The sequence below is a fragment of the Nestor notabilis genome, unplaced genomic scaffold, assembly GCF_000696875.1.
Source record: "Nestor notabilis isolate BGI_N333 unplaced genomic scaffold, ASM69687v1 scaffold4270, whole genome shotgun sequence".
Lineage (NCBI taxonomy): Eukaryota > Metazoa > Chordata > Aves > Psittaciformes > Psittacidae > Nestor > Nestor notabilis.
In genome coordinates this window covers 2,125-18,145 of record NW_009911432.1, presented here as the reverse complement: position 1 = coordinate 18,145, position 16,021 = coordinate 2,125, and the positions used below count along the sequence as shown (strand labels likewise).

At 37.6% G+C, this 16,021-nt stretch overlaps 1 protein-coding gene across 1 annotated transcript in view; it reads left to right on the top strand.

Annotated features, from left to right (window-relative positions):
• Positions 1-1,746: 1,746 nt before the first annotated feature.
• The window catches only part of KPNA4 (karyopherin alpha 4 (importin alpha 3)), a gene marked incomplete at its 3' end in the record, with an annotated part of 15,285 nt that continues 1,010 nt past the window's right edge, over positions 1,747-16,021 (top strand). Inside the window, exons 1-13 of the mRNA XM_010014712.1 lie at positions 1,747-1,788; positions 2,629-2,718; positions 2,810-2,839; positions 2,918-2,970; positions 4,347-4,442; positions 4,580-4,665; positions 7,897-7,983; positions 9,054-9,223; positions 9,318-9,362; positions 10,730-10,861; positions 11,091-11,219; positions 12,858-12,962; positions 14,634-14,705. Of these exons, the coding sequence (XP_010013014.1) occupies positions 1,747-1,788; positions 2,629-2,718; positions 2,810-2,839; positions 2,918-2,970; positions 4,347-4,442; positions 4,580-4,665; positions 7,897-7,983; positions 9,054-9,223; positions 9,318-9,362; positions 10,730-10,861; positions 11,091-11,219; positions 12,858-12,962; positions 14,634-14,705 (1,137 nt within the window). The remainder of the gene's footprint in view (positions 1,789-2,628; positions 2,719-2,809; positions 2,840-2,917; positions 2,971-4,346; positions 4,443-4,579; positions 4,666-7,896; positions 7,984-9,053; positions 9,224-9,317; positions 9,363-10,729; positions 10,862-11,090; positions 11,220-12,857; positions 12,963-14,633; positions 14,706-16,021) is intronic.

Genomic DNA, 16,021 nt, shown 5'->3' with positions numbered 1-16,021 from the left:
GCTTCTCCAGGAAGGCAGCAGCACTTTGAGCACAGATGAATGACTACTGAGTGCTGCTTGCCTTTAGCTCTCTTCTTCAGTTGCTATTCGTCACTCAGGTGGGATATGTCTTTGCTTCTGAATCCTAGGCTGTGTTTTCCTGGGCTCATGTTGCATGATGCTAACCAGCATTGTTGGCATCCTGTGATGCATTGAAGTGATGTGCACTACGGAAAGCTGAAGCATGGGCTGCCAGGTGATGATGCCAGTAGTCTGTACCCATATGTATGCATGTGTAGGAAGATGGGTGCTGGAGAAACTTTTCTCCATTTTGTGCTGATACAGAAACTTTAATTGGAGATGTTAAAAACCATTAAAATGTTATTTATGTATTTATATGACCAGTATTATATTAATTAGGGGAATACATATTGGACTAGAAAAGTTTTAATTAAGATTGATTATTAGTGAAGTATAGTTTTTCCTCTTTAGAGGTTACTCCTTTGAGATTCTCACTGTCATTTGAAGAACTCAAGAAATACTTCAGAAGTTTACCCAGCTGTGGAGAGTAACTCCATAGCACTGGAGTTACTAGTATTCAGTGTCTGTACCTCCATGTAGCAGACATGACTTTTTTTTTATTTTTTTTTTTTTTAGGCTTAAAACTGAAAAAGCCATGAATATAAGCTGCTTTAGACTCAGCTATTAATTCTGATTTTAATTGGCCAATTGAATCAACATTCTTTAAAGATGCACGTATTTCCCGGAAACTTGATTTGGTGCTTTTTAGTGTGGGACGGTTTACACTTGCTTATTACGGCTCTTATCTAGTCATCCCAGGTGCCGCAGCTGCATTGGTATGCTTGTATACTTTGCCTTTTAAATATGGGAAGCTATTGTAATGTGAGGCTGTTGAGTTTTTTCCCTCCTGTGTCTGTTGTCCTCATGACAAACTGCATTTTGGTCCTCAGGTGATGAAAATTCTACCCCAAAGCAGTGGGGAACCATCACTTCTTTTCCACCTGCTTCCTTTCTTCCTCTTTTCCTTTTCTCGTAATTCCTTCCTTTGAGAAGGTAAACTGTCTTCCTCAGAACTGGGAATTTTTCTTATGAAATAAACATTATGTTCCATCAAAACAGTTAAATTCCTGAAAGTCAAGCTTTTAATCCTTATTTTCAGGGCTGCTTCTTATTGCTGTTCAGAAGCTCTCTTGGCTGGTCCTTTTCCTTGTATTCTGTGTTAGTGAGGTCCCTTATGCTCTGGTATTTCAAGCTTTCTCTAAGCTTGTGAATGGTTAAGTCACAATAAAAATGAAATTGTTTTTAACTTTGCTATTCTTCTGAAGTTCAAAGTGTAAAATAAAATCACTCTAGACTGATTTTTTTTTTTCTCTCTCCTATTTTCACTTTGCACAGTAGTAACACAAGCAGTAGTAAATCAATTTAAGTATCTTTACAATTGACTTTTTTAATGAATACTCTCAATAGGAGCTGTAGAGAAAAAAAAAATTGCTGTTACAGTGCAATTGTTAGGTTGTTTATTCCTGATCCTGCGTACCCTTTTTTCTTCAACATGAAGATCTAGGAGATGTTATTCCATAGTAAAAAAATCCCCAAACCCCCATACTTATTTCCATATCCAGATGGATTTCTACTTACATAGTGGCAACGCCTGTGTATGAGTACCATTTAAAGTGCAAGAACTTTTTTAATTACTTGGTCTGGATTCAGAACATAATGTGTTTTGATTTTTATTCTTTTCAGACTATGAGAAGACAAAGAAATGAAGTCGTTGTGGAGTTGAGAAAGGTGAGATGACTTAGCATTAGTCTTACGAAAAGGCTGTGTTCACATTTCAGTAGAATTTGAAAGGTTTTGATACAGCCTTAAAAAAACCCAGCCCAACTGTTGTGTGTTCTCTCAGTAGTCCACGAATAATACCGTTGTTAAACTATTTATTTGTCTTCACTAATTCTGTGAAGGTACTTTGGTTTAGAAGGAAATTCTGATGTTACCGTACCTTGTACTAGAAATTCCTTATTTTTTCTTCTAAACCTCCAGGATTTTGTAATCTATTGAAGGGAATAATACTTGCTTCTCCAGCTAGGTTTTAATTCTAAAAGCTTACAAAAGGGTTATGTCTTTTCCTTTGAAAATTGGATGTTCCTACTAATCTGTAGACAGAAAGCTATTTACTTTCCCAAAACAGTTCAATACACAAGTAGGAGTGGAAGAGTGAATGTGTGAAGGTAACACTGCTTAGAATTGTTGGAAAACTAGAAAAGTAATCATAACTTATTTTGTTCTCCTTCTGGGATGAACAGAAAACTGGCCCCTAGGAATTGCGTTGTCAGTGTCAATGGATGTGTGCCCATGAAACTTCCAGCAAAAATAGTTACTGTTGTACATGAAGTTGAGTGGAGGATTTTTCTAGGAAGAAGTGATTTCCAAAATGTGTTTCTCTGTGCAGTCCTTTCCTACCTCTTGAAATTTTGGAAATCCCTTTGGAAACCCCTTTGGAAATTTTGCCAGTACCAGTGAAAACGTGTTTGATGATTGTTTAAAACAGAAGCTTCTATTTCCTTCTTAACATGCCCCACACCCCCTAAATCAAAGTTTTGAAGGTATTAAATCATTTTTCTCTTTAAGAACAAAAGAGATGAGCATCTTCTAAAGAAGAGAAATGTTCCTCATGAAGATATTTGTGAAGATTCTGATATTGATGGTGACTTTAGAGTGGTAAGAATTTATTTAACTCTCAAGCATGTCCTCTATTTACATATTTAAAAAGCATTTTTAATTTCTGACTGCTTTTGTCTCTGTTTTCTAGCAAAACACTTCTTTGGAGGCAATAGTACAGGTAAAAAAATTAATTGTTTGAATATTCTTTGTGTTGTGGTGACAAATGTATGAAAAGTCTAAATTCTCTTATTTTTAGAATGCTTCGAGTGACAACCAGGGTATACAATTGAGCGCTGTGCAGGCTGCAAGGTAAGAACACTTTACCCAAATACATTGGTTTTATTCTTATTTTCTCATGCTCTTAAATTCAAAAATGTGTTCTAGCTTAACTAGAACAAGTGCGGCATTTACTATTTGTTGGTGTGTTTGGTTTGTGGTGTGGGTTTTTTATTTTGTTGTGGGTTTGTTTTGTTTTGGGGTTTTTTTGTTGGTATGTTTTTTGGTTTTGTTAGAAAACATAGAACTTTACAAGAAAAATCAAAATACTTAAGTCTTTGAAGTAGTCAGGATTTTCATTATGTATAAATAAATGCTAAGCTTTATTTTAGTGCAGTATTTGGTGGTTCTGTCAAGTAGAGTAAAATATGCAATTAGGAGGACTATAACGTCTTGACCTTTAAACACAAGAATTGTCATAATCCTTTTTCTAGTTTTGTCATAGATTAAACTTTTTGATTTAAGAGGAATTTTGTGTAGTTGTATGTATTCCAGAAGTGATCTTAAAATACTCTTAGGAGTTTTGCTTGCATAAATCCAGTATTTAATTGCTGTTTCACGAACTAGTGGGTGGATGTAGTAGAAATCTGTTTCTGTTTTGTAGCAGAAAGCTACAACTTTGCATTTGTTTACCATCTGTGGTTGAGGGATTTCATTCAAGTGCAAGGGAAGGTTTCCAGATTGTAGAGAAGTTCAGTGAATTTGGAATTACTTTGACTTTGAGAGTTACGTATTTAAAACTGATAGGGGAAGGACCAGTTTCTGTGCCTGTTTCCATTGGGCAGCTTGCCTTCACTAAAAGTCTGATCAACTCAGGGTAGCATCATGTAGAACATCCTATTTACTACAGCTGCTCTAAACTAGATTAGACTAAAGAACACAGAATTAAGCCTGACTTAAAATGAAATGGAAATGTTTGTGTGGATTTCTTACTATTGTAACTAGCTGTTTGGGTTTGTGGTTTGTTTTTGTTTTGTTTTGTTTTTTTTTATTTGAAAACTAATCTAAAACAGTGCAGTTTACATTATTGGAAAGGCATTAAAGTAAATTTTAGAGATGAAAACAAATGCTTCTCTGTCTTGATTGAATCTGCACCCTCCTTTGGTCTGAAGCTGGAACAGGAAAAGAAAACCTTGCCTGAGTCTAACCCCTAAAACACACAATTAGAATATGAGCAACAGAAAACTGATGAGAAGTTTTCAAATCAAAACCCAGACTAAACAAACACCACTGCCCGACCCACCTCCCCAAACCTGAAGTTTTATTTGGTTCTGATAGTAGAGTTCTCTACCTGTTTGAGCAGGTGGTTTGTGAATAGACTTCACTATGATTGTTTTGTCACTGGACAAAAAAATCACAATTTCTCATTGTGTGATTTAAGTTTTGTGTTTTCTCCTTTTCCTGAACAGAAAGCTGCTTTCCAGTGATCGCAATCCACCAATTGACGATCTAATAAAATCAGGAATATTACCTATTTTAGTGCATTGTCTTGAAAGAGATGACAAGTGAGTATTTCTAAAACTTAAAATGCTTTAATTACTACAAGAATTCTCGGTATTTAGCAATGTGTCTGTGGCATCTGTTTTGAAAACTCGTGTTACAATTATTTTTTTTTTTTTTTTTTTTTCCCCTTGCTTTGCAGTCCTTCTTTACAGTTTGAAGCTGCCTGGGCTTTGACAAACATTGCCTCTGGAACCTCTGAACAAACACAGGCTGTAGTTCAATCTAGTAAGTCCAACAGTATTTGATCATTGATAAAGCACACACTGTAGTTTCCACAGAAATAAGAAAGATCATCTGAATGATACTGTAAAGAGCATCCACATGCCTGTTCCTCTCGATCTCAAGCATGTTTACCAATCCACATGTTAGAGTTGGTCCCTTCATGCGATAGCCAGGATGGTTGAAACTGAGTTGTCAATCACAGGCACGTCACTGAAGGACCTGCCCATGAAGTCTCCTGCCAGGTGTTCTACCTCTTCTCTGGCAAGCAGCATCAGTTGAAGCGCACACCTGCTTTTGTTCTTCATTTTCTCAGATTTTAAATTCAGTTGGGTTTCCTAATGGTGAGTAATGTATTCTGGAAACTCACACTATTTTAGCAGAGTTGATGTCTGCTGGTTCCCAGTCTTCAGACTTAAACCCAACAGAAAGCTTGAAACAAAATCAAACAAAAAAACCCTCCTATGGAGGGATTTCCTATCTTATTGTGAAGAGGGAGGAAAAGATGTGGACCAAGGCCAGAGGGTGCCTGACACCGAACTCTGTTCCAAGATCAAGTTGAAGAAAACACGCTGTCCTTCATAGGTTGAGGAATATGAAGCATGGAAAGGAATTGTTGTTGGACTTGAAATCTGACTTGCCAAGCAAAGCAAACTTTCTTCTGCATCTAAATATGACCTAAGTCGAAGTAGTACTTCTTTTGGTAAAGCAGAACTAAGTAGAAATGTCTGCAGGCTTTCTGAATTGAATTAATAAAACAGCAGAGCTTCCTGAGACCTATGGAAGAGTCAAGAATACAGTAAACCAAGTTGTCTAGAATTTAAGGGGGAAAAAAAATCCACAAAATGTACATTATGTGAGATACCAGTAGTTTTAATGGTTAGAATTACTGTTGTATTGCAGTGCATGCTGCCAATACTATTAAACATGTTGTGCTTCCAACAATGAAAAGACACAGAATTATGCTTGGTCTTTTTTGTGTGTTTCCCCCCTCCCCGCAACATTCATATATTAACTTCTTCTTACAACTGCTTGGAACTTTTATTCCATGCAGTAAGTACAATTTCTAAGATACATGCTCGTGTTTGTGTTGGAATGTCAGTGTTTGTTACATATATTCCAAGCCTGATGAGTTTTTTTTTTTTTTCTTCCACTTCACTGATCAAAGATAATGCTGTGTTTTGGTTGTTAGTGCAAAGCAGTTACAACCTTATCACAAACTTTATATTTAGAAAAAGATAGGTCTTCAAAAGAAAGTTCTTAGCACCATTTTATCTGTTAAATGACCGGGTGTGTTTCAAAATCTTTAACTGGAAAAATTGCTTAATTCTCTACAATGGATGTGAAGGAATTTAAGGCAGGTGACTTGAAGTTAAAGGATTTTTTTGTGGTTTCTTTTTTCTTTGTTTTGATGGAATGTATGTTTTATTACTGCATTAGTTGCAAGGTCAGTTGTTCTTTGCTTTTGCAAACTCTCAGTATTAAGAACCTGTAAACTTTGATACAGCCTTGGTTTTAGTATGTATCTTTGCAAATAATTCTAATGTTCCATTTTCCCATCCTCCTCTTCTTTTCCCTGTTGCATCCCAAGTTTTCTTTTGGAAATCTAATAAATATATAATCTGTCCCACACCTCTGATCTAGAACACTTTATTTAAACCTATCTTACAAATGGATTGAAGATGAGTGCCAAATGTAGTAATTGCTTATTTTGGTGATGATTGACTTAGCTAGGTCTGCATTTATGCACTATATTAGCTAATTTAATAGCTATAGCATATGAAAGTATGGTTTATTTCTTTTAATCATGTATTTCAGTAGAAGAGATAGACTATTCCTCTATGTAAACATTTTTGCTAGAGAAATAACAAGAGATTACAACAGACTAACTGAAAATACCAGCCTCTCTTGAATATGTGATACAAAGTGAAAGAATGCTTCTTACAGCTGGTGTTAACAAATCATGTAAGCAAGCATCTTAGTGCTGGGGATAAAAAAAATTAGGATCAGTTATCTAAATGTGTTGCATGTAGAATGTGTTTGAAACATTGGTTTAGCTTTAGTTCTCGATACTGGGAGTGTTCTGTCTGACACCAACATAGGGTAGAAAAGTAGGTGCCTTGGTAACAATTGCAGAATTGTGTTTTGAATCCTTTTCTTACTGCTCAGTCATTGTCCTGTTGTCTGGGTTTTTTTTTTTTGTTTGTTTTTCTCTTTTTTCTTTTTTTTACGTGCCGTGCCCCCCCCCCCCCCCCCCCCCCCCCAATAGTAGTAGTATTTGAAACAATATCTTAGATAATAAATGTCAGATTGAGTAGAGTCAGAACTCAGTGATATAAAACTAGACTTCACACTGAGGAATGTATCTGTATTAGCTTTCAGGAGGCCAAGATGACTAGATTGGTGGAATCAGCTGCTGTCACTGTACACATACCTACATCATGGTTATCAAAAGATAACAAATGCAGAGTTGGAAATACTAGGGAAAAGTACACACTGACTTGGCACTTTGTAGTCATCTGTATGGGCAGCAGGGCTCCTTCTAGGGCAGTTTACCATGTGTCTGCTTGTGTGTGCTCCATCAACCAAGCTTCCTTTTGGTAGAGCCACAGGTGATGTTGGATCAGTGAAAGCATTGCCTGGAGCTCTGTACTGGCAATTTATACAGCAGATCCCTCAGTGGGTAACTTTCTGCATGTGCTCAGACTAGTAACTGACACATACTTCACTCCTAGTAAGCATGTAATGTGGGGATATCAGGTGCTGTAAAGTGGAGATACTGAAACAAATTTAAATTCCTGTCCTCTTATACCTTACCAGTCAATGTAGATGTAGTGACTCAGCTAATTTGAATGGGTGAGGTTGATCTTAAATGGTTACTACTTTGCAGTTGGTTCTGATTGATAACTTAGCATGGAGTTTCTAAATTCAGTAAATAATAAATATAACTAAGTTTCGAGTCCTGACAAGCTTCAGTAAACTTGAGACTGGTAAACAAATGTCAGGTTATTTTAAGAGATGCTTTCATAATATTCTGAAGTGTGGACTCTTAAGAGTGCAGTAAAGGAGGAACTATTACAGTGTGTTTTATTTCAGTATCATCTGGGAAATCTTTGGTACTTAACAGGGAGGAAAATTTCTCATGTCTTTTAAGAGCTAATTATGTGAACTGTTTTGTCTTTTAAAAGAGAGGTGTATTTCTTAACAATTGCATGGCGGTTTTTTTGTGTCTTTCAGATGCTGTGCCACTTTTTCTGAGACTGCTCCATTCACCACATCAAAATGTTTGTGAACAAGCTGTGTGGGCTTTAGGAAATATCATAGGTTTGTGTGATTCCTCCCACTAAAAACTTCTAATTTCCTTTTGGTGAACTAAGATTAAATTGGGTAGGATTTTGTGTGTTAGAACTTACAGCTGCTCAACTATAAGACTAAAGGCAGCTGTTAAGAGTGGCAATTACCCAGTTCTTCACTTATTCCTGTTTCCTTTATTCTGTGTTGGTGGTCTGTGCCCATAGCCATATGCCTGTACACTCTCTTTCCAGGTACAAAAGACAGAACTCCTGGCAAACAGACATGCAGATTGCAAAGCAGTTTTTGTTTTAATGTAGAGTTCTGAAATTTTGCCTGGGTGTACAAACATTGTGTTAAATTCTAGATAAGCTCTGATCATTTGATTTTTCTCTTGATTTTTCCTCCTCTCATGCAAGTATTAGCTTTGTGGTTTACAGCCCTGGCTGTGCTTGCAGTGCTGGTGGACTAATACTGGTTCTGACATCCTGAGATTTCTACAGTCTGGTAATTTTTGAAATGCCTAGTCCTTCTTAAGAAGCAAACCAGCAAAATCCACAGTAGTGTAACTGCCTGAAGCTGTTAGTGATAACACATTCAGTACAAGTCAGATGCTGCTTTCAAGGCAACTGTAGTGATACCTGGGCAGTGATAAAAGCGTATTCAGATATGAGGAAGCCAGTATTCATTTTTAGGCAATTTTCAACTACTCTTAGGACATTTTAGTGTTGAAAGATCACAGGGTTTTTAATCAGGACTATCAAACTAGTCAGTATCAGGACTACCAGCCCTTTGCCCTTGCGTACCACTATCCCAGCCTGTACATCTGCTATAAATTATAAATTTACTTGGTTTTAATGAGTAGCTCAAAATGAAGCAGTTGGGCAGGCAGCCACAGAACCTACTAAAGCTTTATGTAAGTGTCTTTATCATAGAGGTAGCTGTATAAACGAATGTGTGTCTGTATTTACTTACATCTTTCCAGGGCCCATATTCTTTATTCTTTGTATGCATTTTAAATAAGTGAAGTGTGCAGAAATCAGACTTTTTGAGAATGGCATAGAATGATCTTTGTATTCATAATTCTTTGATGTCTCAAACAGGTGATGGACCCCAGTGTAGAGATTACGTTATTAGTCTTGGAGTAGTGAAACCACTGCTGTCCTTCATCAGCCCATCTATTCCCATAACTTTCTTAAGAAATGTTACATGGGTCATGGTCAACTTGTGCCGCCACAAAGATCCTCCTCCGCCAATGGAAACTATTCAGGAGGTGACTGAATTACTCACTGTTCAGTGTAACTAAACTGAAGTTGAGTATTTGTCTGCCTTAAAAATAACTGTCAGATGCTTCTTTCCCTCCTTAGATCCTTCCAGCGCTCTGTGTTTTAATTCACCACACAGATGTAAATGTAAGTAATGCCACTTAGAGCCAGTTTTGCACTCTTATATTTTTTTTTTTTTTTTACTGAAGTATAAAGCTTGCCATAATTAACCTTTTTCCTAAAAAAGAAAAAACTAAAAATAATCAGTGAAGTTCTCTTCCATTATAGCAAACTTATTTTGGTATCTTTGAACTGCTTATTTTTAAGTATCATGATTTTTGCCTAGTGTTTCTATGTGTCTTTGCAAGTGCTTATTTGCATGTACTTTCCCTGCACTTAAAAATAAAATGCAGTTTCAGTTGTATTTCTGTGAACATTCATTTACAGATAAATACAGGATTTTTTTTTGCCTAGCACTTAAGGTTGAATTTGTAATGAAAATCAGTGTAAATTAAAGAAAAATTAATGTCTGCTGCGTATATAAAACGTTAGCTTTAGATGCAACTTCAGAGTAGTTAAATATGAACATTAGGTTATTTTAATAGTGAAGTAAATGAATGAAACTTTACTGAAATTATGGAATAGATCAGTGTTCTGCCTAAACATAAGTCAGAATTGTTGAGGATTCTTTGCTTCCTAGTGAAGCTGTAGCTCAGTTGTCAAAGTTAATGGCAACAATGCTTTACCAAAGTAAGTTTAAATACATTAAAGTTTGGCTAGTAATTATACTATTTGATTTCTGGTATACAAGTAGGTGAGGTTAATCTTACTTGATTTTTTGAAAGGGCTGTATTTGTGAATCAGTTGAGTTGCCAGCTGAAACAATGCTTGCTCAATTTTTGTGTAAGCTGTCACTTGAAATGTTCAGATTTGCTGCCAGGGCAATTGGCTTTTCTCTGTGCGAATACACATGTGTGCACACACAGAGGAAATTCATTGTAATTGCTGCTGCACCACATGTTAAAAAATATTAAAAGCTTTTCTTAAACTTTGCAGTGGAAGAAGAAATTAACTTGATGCCATTGATGTACAGTTTGTTGGTTTGAGAATGCCAAATGCCCATAATTTAATATTGCTAGGGTTTTATCTTCCTTCCAGGGGTGTCTTTCATATCTCACGTTGTCTACCAGTATTTCATGAAAAGAGCAGATATAATTGAATTGCTTTCATTATATCCTTCAGAATTTAAGCCACAGTTAGCAGTTTAGGTGTTGGTTAGTGTTGGATTTTTAATATCTGTATTTTTGGGGGCTAGAATAGGTTGAACAGCAAGCAGTTGCATTTTGGATTTCTGTAGAGTGGAATTTATGAAGTTTGTAAAACAAGGTGAGGTTTTACTGTATAGCATCAACTCTGGCTTCACAATGAGAGTTCTTTTACATTTTAATGCACCTTATTTTCTTGTAAGACTTGAGATATTTCAGCACTATTTACAAATAATTTTTTACTGTTAGATATTGGTAGACACAGTCTGGGCACTCTCATATCTAACGGATGCTGGCAATGAACAGATCCAGATGGTGATTGACTCTGGAATAGTCCTTCATTTGGTTCCTCTTCTCAGTCATCAAGAAGTCAAAGTGCAAGTAAGTTTGAATAACTTTAAGGAAGTGTTGCTCAAAATGTACTATAAGAGAAAGTAGCTGGTTTTGGTTTATAGTTCATGTTGAAGTTTTAAAAGTACTTTTTCCTGTGTGAAATAGCATTTGCATAAAACATTCTCATTTTTTTCAGTGTTACTGTTTAAAAGTATGTGCTCAACTAGAAAAATCTTTGATTAAAAGAACTGTCTTTAAAGAAAGTGTTATGTTTCAGACTGCTGCGCTGAGAGCTGTGGGAAACATTGTCACTGGTACTGATGAACAGACACAGGTAGTTCTGAATTGTGAAGCTCTTTCACATTTTCCAGCACTTCTGACACATCCCAAAGAAAAAATTAATAAGGTAAGTAATTGTAGAGATTTCACCCTGCAGCTAACTGTATTTGGCCTGGCTGGTTTGGATTCCACATAATGTAGTGTGATAGAGATTTGAGTAACTGACTACTTACACCAGGCAGGATGATGAAATTTTTCTTGAAGTTAACACCCATAGAAAAATCTCTAAGGAGCTGCAAACTTGTACTTGACAAGAATGTCATTTCCTGATTCTTCTAACTGAATTTTTTTGAAATCAAAGCTTTATCTTATATTTCCAGCTGTTCTCATAAAAGTTCTTGATATGTGAAATGTCACTAATTAAACTGACTCTCTTGGAAGTGATGAAATAGAGATAATTGGATGTCTCTTTGAATGGAGAGTGTGTGTGATAAATGGAATTCAATTCAGGTCAGGCTAGGGGTGGGGTGTGGGGAATATGTGTGTGTGTGCATGTATGGAAAAGGCTTTCAATGGGGGCACTGATACTGCTGTGCTGATTCCGGAGTGCATCTGAGGCGTGTTGTTAACATCTGGGGTGCCAATTCACAACATTGCCAATGATTAAAGCCCAAAACAAGCCCACCAAGACAAGCCTAAGCATCCTAAATCTCTAACAGGTTCATTAATGAACGTGATCCTGTGATCTGATCTGAGAGACGCAGTTCAATAAAATGTGAGAATTTCTGAATCTCTTGTCGAAAGAAATATTTATCTAAAAAATTGTTGTGCCAGGCAAGTTGAGAGGAGAAAAGAATTGAGTAGGAGTGATGGAGGGTTTCTGGGAAGGGAGAAATTTATCAACTGTAAGATTGAAAGAAGTCGATACTTTGAATATACTTAAAATTGTATGTGAAACTGTGTTTGTTATTTCTTGACTAAAGTATAAATTCCCCTTTAAAAGGGAAGTGGGGGACTCTCCATTCTTATTTAATGTAAGAATCCGGGTACAGTCTTTGGCTTAGTTCAAAATTTCAACTGTTGAGGACTGGGAGGGCCCACTGGGTGAAAAAGATACCTTTACACACTCTGCTTAGCATCTGCTGTTGGTTATTGCTGGAAGGGGAGAGTCCTGGACCTTACAAACAGAAAAGAGGGGTCACAAAGTATCATATAACCTTACAGTATTCTTGAAAAGCAAGTGTTTAGGTAATACATGTTGTGTTTTGATTTGATGCTATGAAGAGAAACATTCAGCAGGTAAAGAACACATTGTCTTCTATTGCTCTCATGTCTGGAAAACATGATGCTCTGATGCCTTTCAAAGCTTTATCTGTCAGCTGGAAACTGCTAGAGTATGCCTTCTCAGTCATGGGATCAGTTATGTGCACTTGTAGCCGCGTGATGTTTTTTTCTCCAGATAATTTTTCCTTTAATCTGTGGATTTGGAGTACTTCGTTTTAACTCGGTAACAGTGAAAGACTGAAGAGCCTTGTGGAGTCTCCTAAGGCGAGACTATCCACTTCGTTTGTTGCCTGTATGCTTAGTCTGTTAACTTGGAGTTCAGTACAATCAAACCAATACAGTATTTGATTGCGATTAAGATTGGCTAGTGTATGAATTGCAGAACTGAAAATGTGCGTGTATAATGTTGTGCTGGAGCGTAAATAAAAGGAGGTATAGAAGACTATCCGAATTAATAGTTTCTCACATTTTTGTTTTGCAGGAAGCAGTGTGGTTCCTATCTAACATCACTGCAGGAAATCAGCAGCAAGTTCAGGCAGTGATAGATGCAAACCTTGTTCCAATGATAATACATCTTCTAGATAAGGTTAGATAACATGAAGGTTTTAACAGTTTATTTTCTTAATTGGGGAAAGTGACATGGAATTCCTTCATGCTTTACATTGTACTGTAAATGTGGTGGGCAGGGGGTGGACTATGTTCTTGAGCAATTTTCATATATTGCAAGATAAAATACATTACTGCTGATACTCTTTTGTGAAGTGCTGAGATGATGAGTGCCAGATGTATTGGGGAAAGGGAGCAGAGCAGGGAATCTTGGGTCCTTCTAAATCTCATTTAAATTCTTCTTCTTGTTCTGTAAACAATGGGGATAAAATCTTTACTCCCAGATGTGGCATGAAGAGGTCTGGAGAGGAACAGCACTCAGTTCCTAGCATTTTGCCAAAGCTTGAGGACTTCTTCCCTTTTTTTCCACGTATTATCTGGAAACATGAGAAAGTGCTCAACAGCAGTATTTAGTAACTTAGTGCTACTGCATTTATCTAGTCTGAGTATTCCAAGGCAAGATCTGTGACACAAGATTACAGACTGGATTTGTCCCGTCTGGTTGGGGTGGTTTTTTTGGCTTGTTTTTTGTTGGGGTTTTTTTTGTTTCTTTTTTTTTAAAAAACAAAACTGCATCACCAAAAAATAGGTGGCCATAGAAAATAAGCTTTTGTGTGTTCAGTTTCTCCTACAGAAAAGCCATGCTCTGTATAAGCGTATGGATATATGCTGCTTTTGTGTAATAGATAAAACTTGTTAAGATGACTGCTTCTATTTCCTTTTCTCTTTAAGTCAAGTAGTAACTCACAAGCACTTCTGAATGCTCTTCTCGTGTTTTCAAGCCTCTCATTGCTTGTTGAATGCAAGAGATTGAGTGCTGAGGGGTCACGTCAGTTGGGACTTCAAATACCTGTATTCCTATTCAGTTGTTGGGTGTTAGTGTCTTTTAAAACAGTAGTTTCCAAGCCACTTTATGATGCCAGTAATCTGCCTTGTGAGAAATGAGGATAGCTAATAGCATGTTTTCAAATGGGAGCAGTACAACATTTTTATGCTTTAAACACTTCCTACATTTTGCTTTATTCTTTATTTTTCTTCCCTGAAGTGTGGAGGGAAGACAGAAATACAAAACGATATGTTCAGCCATGACAGAGATGAAATACCTTGCTTCAGTGTAGAGGCTGGGGTAGAAACTGAAGAAATACTTTTCTCTTAAGTAACATACAGCTGTTCACAGATAGTTCTGTTAACTGTTAATTCATTGATCACTGAGAAAAACAGTTGGAGACGTTTCTCTTGAAATTTAGTAAGCAGACTCGAGTAACTTCAGACGCAGACACTGTCACAGTATGTACAGTGGTTTATCAAAATTGACACTGGCTGCTTATCTCACTGTAATATGTGACAGCTGTTGATAAGGAATGCAAGAGAGTGGAACACTACAGAGTTGGTTTTTGGTTTGTTTTTATTTTTTTTATTTTGACGCAAACGTATTTTCCTTCCTCTGCAAAATTAAGTTAAAAATATGGTTTCAGGGAAGGAATGAACGCTGTGAGTAGACTCAAATATCTACAGGATTTGTTAGTTACTTTCCCTGCTTACTGAGAGCTGATATGGTGATACCATGCAGAATGAACTGCAACAAATGGAGGCTTTTAGTAAAATACTGCATCATTAAAAACTGAATAATTATTCGTGGTTGCATTTTTAGGGTGACTTTGGTACTCAGAAAGAAGCTGCTTGGGCAATAAGCAACTTAACAATCAGCGGAAGAAAAGACCAAGTAAGTAAAACCTTAAGAAAAGGTCCATCATCTTTCCTGGATGCATTTGAGAGAGTACATGACCTGGTACACGATACATGAGCTGAGTACACAGCTATTGGTTGGGTGGAGAAGAGATTCAGAGCAGCCCTGTGGAGAAGGACTTGGAGGTGTTGGTTGATGAGAAGCTTGACATGGGCCAGCTTCAGTGTGCGCTTGAGCCCAGAAACCAACCGTATCCTGGGCTGCATCAAAAGAAGCATGACCAGCAGGTCAAAGGAGGTGATCCTGCCCCTCTACTCTGCTCTTGTGAGACCTCACTTGAAGTATTTAGTACAGTTCTGATGTCCTCAACATAGGAAGGACATGAAGCTGTTGGAGCAAGTCCAGAGGAGGGCCACGAGGATGATAAGAGGGCTGGAGCACCTCCCATATGAAGACAGGCTGAGGAAATTGGGGCTGTTCCACCTGGAGAAGGCTGCGTGGAGACCTCATAGCAGCCTTCCAGTATGTCCTGGGTTCAGCTACAGCAGTCGTTTTTTCTCCTTCCTTACAGCTGGTGCAGTGCTGTGTTTTCAACTTTCAGCCTGGGAACAACACTGATAACACTGATAACATGCTGTAGCTGAACCCAGGACACAGTATCTTAAAGGGGCCTACAAGGATGCTGGGGAAGGACTCTTTGTTAGGGACTGTAGTGATAGGACAGGGGGGTAACAGGTTCAAACTTAAACAGGGAAAGTTTAGATTAGATATAAGGAAGAAGTTCTTTACTGTGAGAGGGTGGTGAGGCACTGAAACAGGTTGCCCAAACAAGTGATAAACGCTCCATCCCTGGCAGTGTTCAAGGCCAGGTTGAACCACCATGGTTGAGTGTGTGGTGTCCCTGCCTGTGGCAGGTGGGTTGGAACTAGATGATCTTAAGGTCTTTTCCAACTCTTAAGTGTTCTATGATTCTGTGATTGCTTTAGACTACTTCTGTGCCAGGATTGTGGCTCTCTGTATTCCTCCACTGTTCAGTCACTCTCTTCCCTTTTCCACAAGGGATTTAAGAGTGAACTTCAGTTATTGTTACTGGAATGACCCAAGATTAGGAGTATTGATGGGGATTTGGATGGAAGCTCTTCGTGTTAGGATGGCCTAGGAGCTATGAATGACTGCATTCAGGCTCTGATGAGATTCTTCATAGAATCATGGAATGGTTTGGGTTGGAAGGGATCTTAAAGATGCTCAAGTTCCAACCTCCCTGCAGTGGACAGGGACACCTTCCACTAGACGAGGTTGCTCCAAGCCCTGTCCAGCCTGGCCTTGAACACTGCCAGGGGCGGGGCACGCCA